The following is an 8,243-nucleotide window of genomic DNA, read 5'->3' as shown; positions in this document are numbered from 1 at the left end:
GTGACGTAACTCTAGTGACCGCCGGTTACGCGCACTAGAGATCGGAGAACGCCAATTCAGCGATCGGCGACTATGCTCACTTCTGAGCCATCCATCTTTTCTAGCCTACGTATTCCACTGAGCACGCCCCACCCGGGCACGCGCGAGACACGTCATCACACCCGATGACCTGGTCGGTACATATACATATATATATATATATATATTAATTGGCTTGAGCTAAATATTTTAGTGTGAGCTAAATGACACCAGAGTGCACTAGTACTTTTGGATTGATCGAAAATAATTTAGTTTGATCTAAATGACAGCAGAGAGCACCCATAAATTTTGGATTGGTTTAAAATAGTTTAATTTGATCTAAATGACACCAGAGAGCACTCATAAATTTTGGATTGATCGAAAATAGTTTAGTTTTATCTAAATGACACCAGAGTGCACCCAAAAATAACAAAGTCCATGATATAGCTGAAAATTACTCTAAATCAAAATCAAACAACCAATAGTCAACTACATTATAATTTTATAACATCCAGATCTTTTAGCCTTATGTTCTATTGGATATTAATGCTAGCTTCCCTTACCTGAAAATTAGCAGATATTCACTAAGAGTTCCAAATCCACCAAGAACTTAAAGATAATTTAATCTGCACCACAGAGTCCTGATAAAAAATCTAACTATATCATTTGGACCCTGAGCTAACAGAGATTAACCTTGAACCTAAAAGGGTCATATGCAAAGCAAAGACAAAAACAACCTAACAAGTTCAAAATTTGACTCAAAGAGAAGAGAAAAAATGAACTTACTCTATCAGAGATTCTGATCGGGCATTTTTGTAGTATTTATTGCCAAGAGTTTGATGGTGGACTCCGATCGTCGAACTGATGAGCGAGGAAGTCAGAATCTTATAGAGAATGGTGAGGAAAGAAAAAAAAAACTTTATAGGGAGATGGTGGTTTTTTTAAAATGAAACATGAATGACATAATTTCTATTTACATGCTCTTTTAAATTTAATAATAAAATATTCAGGTATCATTTTAATTTTACCACTCTTACTCTAAAACTATTTTTCTCACCTAAGTACCACCCTAGAATAAAAAGATTTCTTCTATCCAGAAATTTGGATATTTTTAAATATATTCTTTATCTACGTTACAGAAATCACCTGCATCCCATTAATTGCAAACACAGTGGTTGAAACAATAAAACACTAAAATGTTTGAAACCCTTGTACATATTTCAACGTAACTTCCCCCTACAAGAAAAAAAATAAATACAAAACGTTTAACTCTGTTAATTTTTTCAGTAATGGAAAAGCCACTATTCTTTCCCTTTCATAAAAGCAAATAAGTTATAATTATTTCATGACATAAATGTCATAATGAAAATATAATAAATAAATAGATAAGAGTGGGAGAAAAAGCTATATAGAAGCGTGTGGAAAAACAAAGGCGAGAAAATTTTGGGAGAATAATATTATTACCTATAATGTATAACAAAATACTATACAATGGAATCCTTTTATTGAATATACACAAATCATATTTTTTATTTCTATTTTACCTGTATACTTATATAAATTTTATTATGTGTTCAGACAAAAATGGTTAAATTTAATAAAGTAAAGATGTGGTTGAGCAATTACACGCTATGAGACTCAAACACTCCTATTAAATGATTTGTTCGTGTCAAACATAAGTATTGGACATTGATATTCTTATGACATTCATAAGACACGTATTGATAAATTGTCAAATTTAAAAAATATTTGTTGGATTTCTAACAATTCTAACACGGTTCTAACACAATTTTAAAAAGGAAGAAATACATTCATTTTCTAAAAAAAAATCTCAAACTAATTGTATATTTTATTATGATTATAGAAATAAGAAACAAATCATTTTGAGCCGGTCATAAAAAAAAATATCTTTATGCTCCAAAAAGAATCTAAAACATACTTATGCACATAACTTTTATTGTTAATCTACATAATTTATAATTACATAATATATAGATTTGTATTCTCATATCCTACATTAAAAATTATAGTATCTTTGTGTTCGTATTTGTGTTTATGTTAGTGTCTGTGTTATATGCGTGGAATCTGATACATTTTAAATTTTAAATTTTAAAATATAAAACTATTTTATTTAAGTATAAATATATATATATATATAACTAAAATGAATATAAATTAAATTTTAACTATTAAAATAAAATAATAGAATTGAAAATGCTACAACAAAAATGTTTTGGCCAATAATAAAAATAATAATTAAAAAAAATAGTAAAGGAGGGCGTCTCCGTGGCGACATTTTCTTCTTCGTTTGTTCGCTTTTTGGTCGCATATTAATAACCGGAGACAAGGCTTTCAGTTTAGTGAGAGAGTGAAAGATAGAGAGAGGAAAGAGTGTGAAAACACCAAATTGACCTTGGATCTTCGTCTTTCCTCTCTCGCTTAGTTTCTTCTGCTAACTTTCTCGCTCGGATTCGTTTCCCTTGTTCTTCTAGAACCTTCCATCATGAACGGTAAGGCTAATGTCACCAAAGAACTCAACGCAAAGCACAAGAAGGTTTCTTTCTCCTTATTCCTGTATTTCAATTTCGATTTTCCAATCCGCATTCTCTTCTTGCTTCGGATCATTAATCGTATCTTCTTGTTAGATTTGAATCCGTCACTGTCCAGTAGATGTATGTCGCGCGAAATTTTGAACATGAGAATTTTGGATTATTTTTTTTTAATGCGAATGTGTATGGTATATCTTGCAAAATTAGGGGCTGGTAGGTTAGTTTTGATATGTTTGTCATGATTTCAGTTACGGATGGCCGACAGGTTTGTCGATCTTTCATTTTTCGATATTTTTGGGGATTAATCAATGGGAGTATTGTGGTTTGGTAGTTTGGATCCTTTTTTCTGCTGCTCGCTTAGCTCCCAACATTTAGTTTAGGGGATAATTGGCGCTATTAACACGTTCAGTAAATAGTATGAAGCTATTGGAAGCTTAGTTGATGCGTTTCTTCAAACTCTCTGTCCTTATTGTAAAAAATAGTCCATCCTTATTTAGGTAATTTTAGTTTTTTTGAGTAATTGTAGGTTTATAATTTCAAGGGGGATTTAATCCGTAACAACTGCAGCGGTGAATTTGAGTCATGTTATATATTGATCATGGAAAAGAAAAAGACAACTGAAGAAGAAAATTAGTTTGCCTAGCAAATGTTGAAAGAAATTCTTAATTGTCTTTTCCCTATGTAAAGATAGATCAAGTTCGATTGACTGCGAAGGAGTTGTTTTCCTTGTAGTCACAATTGTGAGGTTTGGTTATCGGTAATTAGTAAGATCCTTAATATTTCTCAACATTGTACTTTCATTTGGGTTTTTGTATTTATTGAGTGTTGGTATTTTAGAGTTGCCACATTTTCTGTTTTCCTTTTCTCCTTACACTGTTTTTTTCTTTACTCTAAATATGCAGATACTGGAAGGACTTCTTAAATTACCAGATAATAGAGAATGTGCTGATTGCAAAGCTAAGTATGTATCTGGTGGATCTAAATGATCCGGTCTGAATTTTATGTCAGTAGTAAATTAAGCACAGGGATACTAATTGGTTCATGAAATAAAGGCTATGTCTGTTCTATGCATTTTCTGGATAAACTATTATTATTCTCGTGGTTAGCTATGTTTTCTCAACTTTCTATGATAATTTACTTTGCAGAGGTCCAAGATGGGCTAGTGTAAATCTTGGCATCTTTATATGCATGCAGTGTTCAGGAATACATCGAAGTTTGGGTGTGCATATATCAAAGGTGATGTTATTTTCCTTGGTATGGATTGTCTGTACCGTGAATATTACAAACATTGTGATTAAAATTTGTTACTTCTCTTATACTGCTGAGACTAAAGGGTTTTAGTTAGTTCTATAAAAAAATCATGAGAGGGAGAATGTATATTATGGTTTCTTGTAGAAAATGTCTTTCAATTCCATAATATAGAGAATATGTTTCCGTGCTCAACAATTTGTAGCAATTTAATGTTTTTTTTCAAGAACAGAAACTTAGTAACACAGTCACACACAGAGACACATATGTATATTCTTTCAAAATGTCTTTCAAAATTTAGTTAGCACTACTCTTCTGAGAAATACCTAATCTAGTGTATACTTATCAAACAACCCTCTCTAGTAATGAAAAATAAAAGGTTTCTTAATAAATGTCATTGCTAATTCTTTCCTTATATGGAAATTGAGATTTTTTGTTTATTTTTATACTTAATAGACAACCTACCATGTGGGAAAGACTTTTGCTGTTGTTATTGTTATATAATTCTCTATTGACTGTTATTATTATTATTATTTTACTTTGTAGTATCTAAAGACTTGCTTTATTTAATCACTAATGCCAAACTTATATATTTATTTAATGACTTCCCTTCCAGGTTCGTTCTGCAACCCTTGACACTTGGCTTCCGGAGCAAGTTGCATTCATTCAATGTAAGATAGTCTAAGTGGTCTTGTGTTTGTAGTTACTTTTAATTTTGCTGATGTGCATTAATTATGTAGCAACTCTGTCAATTTGAATTTTCTTGTTTTGGTCCTGCAAAGCAATGGGAAATGAGAAAGCAAATAACTACTGGGAAGCAGAATTACCACCAAATTATGATAGAGTTGGAATTGAGAATTTCATTCGTGCAAAGTATGTCTGATGTTAAACTCAACCTTGCTATATTTTCATCTTTGCACTGTTTGATGTGTATGCATGTTGTTTTATGACCTGGTTACAATTGTTGCATGTATTTAAAGGTATGATGAGAAGAGATGGGTTCCAAGAGATGGGAATCCAAAAACACCTTCTGGATTGCGGGAAGAAAGAAGTCCTTCACATTGGCAGAGGCCTGTAGAGAGAAGTGGTCATGCCGCTGTTTCTGAAACTACTTTTCAGGAAAGGAAGAAATTCCCACCGTCAAAAGCAATTCCTGCTACAAGAAATAGTGTTCCTGTTCCTGCTCCTGCTCCACCCAAAGCACCGGAGCAAGTAATCCCTTTTGCCCCTATTTTTTTTTGTTATTCTGTTTCCCCGTCCCCTACCTTCCCCATCCCTGCCTGTTTAACATTTGCAGTTCATAATGTGTGTTCTTCTGTCATTAGTTTCATGTGTTATTACTTCTGTAATTAGTTTCACTTCAGATGTAAATTTGCAATAATATGATTAATTATGCTGTTTGAGCGATAATTACTTTCTTATCCTTATTGAAACAAAACTATTATTGTTTATACTGGTATAAAATAATCTATTTGTGAACAGGTAACTCATATTACCAAACCTCGGCCTGTTGAGAAAGTGGAACCATTAGCACCACAGCCACGAGCTGAATCTGCAAAGCTGGCTATGGACGCAGCTCAAAATACCCCTCCTAAAGTTGACTATGCTACAGACCTTTTCAACATGTTGTCTATGGATGTCCCCAACGAAAATGGCTCTGAGTCACCCAGTAGAACTACTGATGATAATCTCTGGGCAGGTTTTCAGTGTATGTTTGTGTCCTTGTTAAAAAATGACACAGAAATTTCAATAGGAATTGTTGATAGGTAGTTTTTGAAGATGTTAAATTGCATCAATTATTTTGGGTAGAACTTAGGTTGTAATTTTTTTGATATAACTGTTTCAGCTGCTGCCGAGGTGTCAACAGCTGAGAAGACTAGTCCGCTGAAAGCAGCTGATAATAGTACTCCGCCATCTGCAAGTGGTATTGAGGATCTTTTCAAAGATTCACCTTCTATGATGCCAAGCTTAACTCCAGGAAAGCCACAGAAAGATGTTAAAAATGATATAATGAGCCTCTTTGAGAAGGTACTTGCCAATTCTTATGTAGGTTTGTGTAAGATTGTAGAGTTACTTCTTTGACTTGATTTGCTTAGTCTTATTTATTGAATATTAAGTTCTTCTACCCTTATTTGATTTGTTCTCTTCGTGCTCTATGTGCAAGATATATCCACAACAATATTAAAACAATATTTGTTTTAGTTGCACTCTATCATTAGATGCTTTTTTTGTTGGTATTTGAAATACTTTTACTTGACCAGTCATTTTGATATTGCAGGGCAATATGGTGTCTCCATTTTCTATGCATCAGCAGCAGCTTGCCATGCTTGCACAGCAACAGTCTCTTCTAATGGCTGCTGCAGGTAAATCAGGTGGGGATCCCAGGTATCCTCCCGCTGGCATGCAAGAACCTAGACCAAATGTTCCTATGCAAAGTTGGCCAGCTACTGGCTACTTGATTTCTGGAGTACTGCCCATGCAGGTAATGACTGAAGTAAGCCAAATGTTAAATTATGAATTATTCGTTTTGCCCAGCAACTAACTTGTTTTTTTTTTCTATCAGGGTCAGATAAGGAATATGACCCCAACACATTTTGCTGGGAGCTCTGTACAATATCAACCATCCAGGTATGTCATTAGTTTGTGTGTGCTCAACACCGAATTAATCTCTCTTTGGATTACTTTGTAGGAATATTTTATTTGATTATTACCTTCTGTTGGTCCATAGAATTCTGGTTAACCTCGGTGGATAATTGGTTCCAATCAACTTTAGTCCCATAAGCCAAAACGAATTAGAGTGTAGACTGTTGTACCAAAAAGGCTATTTTAGGGGGTTCTGTTTCCTTTCCAACCACTCTAATTTTTCAAAGCTAATGGTTCTGCCCTCCTCATTCACGGAATAAAAATTCTAGATGAACTAGATCAACAGAACATGGAATTTACCTGGACTATGTCATCTTTTACTGAACATCTCGTGTCAAACCGCGCACCAATCTATTGATTTTATATATTATCCACAGTGCTCTTGTTCATCAAAGGAAACCTACAAACTTGTTTTTCACTGTTGGTTCCTACTACTCTTTTGTTTATATGTCTTGCATCGTATTACTTCCCCAACTTATATAAAGTTTATAATGCATTTTTATGCAGTTTATATGGTATGGGGCAAGTTCCACCGCCAGTTAACGGTATGATGACGACAATGGGAGCGAATAAACCTCAGTCAGGAGCTCCAGTGTCATCTAGCAGTACACAGTCAGCGAAGGATTATGATTTTTCCTCCTTAACACACGGGATGTTTGCGAAGCAGTGATTGGTATTTTTTATTGGGCAATTCCGGCTATGTCATATACCATAGAAGAAGATTAGTAAATTTACAGGAAGTGCGCTTTCTTTTCTAATTTTTCCCTTGACCTGTCCGTGGGTTGTAATCCATTTGTAGAGCTAGTTCAGGTTTTTCCCGTTTGTTTATTTCAGGTGATTGCTTCATTTGTATCCCTACTTGTATTCAGTATTTATTCACAATAAAAAAAAGTTAGTGATATTAATTATATATTCACTCCTCTGCTTCTATGTCGTTTGTTACGCCAATCAATGCTAAACGTTGTTTTGATGCTGCTTCTATCTTTCATACCATGTAGTGTAATTTCATTCTTCAAGAGAACATTCCATTGCAAACTATGATGAGTCATGGAAGGCTCACTGACTTTTATAATAATCATTTTTAAAATTCTATTTGTTTATTGATAGGGTATAGTACATATATTTAAGTAATTGTTTCTTCCTGCACTTTCATGTGTTTGTCACCGCCATACTTTATGTCAAAATATGTCTTTTAGTAAAAAAAATACTAAAAAAATTCATTTGGGATACATAATGCAAAAGTTTTTTTTATTAAGAAATAATTCTAGATCATGAAATTCGGAACACATTTTTAAAAAAATACATTTTTTCAAAAAATACATTTTTTCAAAAAATACTTTTGGATTCTATCAATCTAAAAAATTTCCTAGATCATAAATTGATTTACAAATTACATATCTATCTGGAATAATTTTTTTTTAAAAAAAAACACGTTTTGAGTTATATAATCTAAAATATATTTCTTTTGCATTAATCTAAATATTTTATTATATTCGGGAACAAGTTCTGGATTCAGAACACAAACATTTTAATTAATTTCGAATGGTGTAATTTAGAGTCATTGGATTACACAAACTGAAATATAATAGAGTCATTAGAGTCATTGCCAAGAAGTGTTGTATGTTCTTGAGGGGATCAAGATCAACATTCTTGGAGTGGTGTGGTGTTTTCCAAGGAGTGGTGTGTGTTCATGAGGGGTTCAAGATCGTGTAGTTTGTAATCTGTGATTGATTACATAGTGAATTCTTAGTGGTGTCTGAGGACTGGATCTAGTTCAAGTGTTGA

At 33.3% G+C, this 8,243-nt stretch overlaps 1 protein-coding gene across 2 annotated transcripts; it reads left to right on the top strand.

Moving 5' to 3' along the window:
- The first annotated feature begins 2,324 nt into the window (after positions 1–2,324).
- LOC137835359 (ADP-ribosylation factor GTPase-activating protein AGD5) lies at positions 2,325–7,368 on the top strand. 2 transcript variants are annotated; one of them, XM_068643833.2, is made up of 11 exons: positions 2,325–2,572; positions 3,470–3,528; positions 3,713–3,803; positions 4,432–4,486; positions 4,598–4,688; positions 4,796–5,027; positions 5,298–5,523; positions 5,662–5,843; positions 6,094–6,297; positions 6,379–6,443; positions 6,966–7,368. In XM_068643833.2, exons 1-11 carry the CDS (start codon positions 2,522–2,524, stop codon positions 7,126–7,128), a joined length of 1,419 nt encoding a protein of 472 aa, XP_068499934.1. In that variant the 5' UTR covers positions 2,325–2,521; the 3' UTR covers positions 7,129–7,368. The 2 variants fall into 2 exon arrangements, with proteins under 2 accessions (XP_068499934.1, XP_068499935.1); XM_068643834.2 differs by having other exon boundaries at positions 2,329–2,528.
- Positions 7,369–8,243: the final 875 nt, after the last annotated feature.

This window comes from Phaseolus vulgaris, chromosome 5 (assembly GCF_051622355.1).
Source record: "Phaseolus vulgaris cultivar YP4 chromosome 5, ASM5162235v1, whole genome shotgun sequence".
Taxonomy (NCBI): domain Eukaryota; kingdom Viridiplantae; phylum Streptophyta; class Magnoliopsida; order Fabales; family Fabaceae; genus Phaseolus; species Phaseolus vulgaris.
Note: the sequence above shows the minus strand (reverse complement) of the source record. Positions and strands in the feature narration are given on the sequence as shown.

Bases quoted from the DNA above. Each gene is read 5' to 3' on its own strand.
- LOC137835359 (XM_068643833.2), top strand. From the start codon at position 2,522: ATGAACGGTAAGGCTAATGTCACCAAAGAACTCAACGCAAAGCACAAG. The intron at 2,573-3,469 runs GTTTCTTTCTCC...CTAAATATGCAG, and splicing joins TCAACGCAAAGCACAAGAAG to ATACTGGAAGGACTTCTTAA. The intron at 3,529-3,712 runs GTATGTATCTGG...TTTACTTTGCAG, and splicing joins TGTGCTGATTGCAAAGCTAA to AGGTCCAAGATGGGCTAGTG.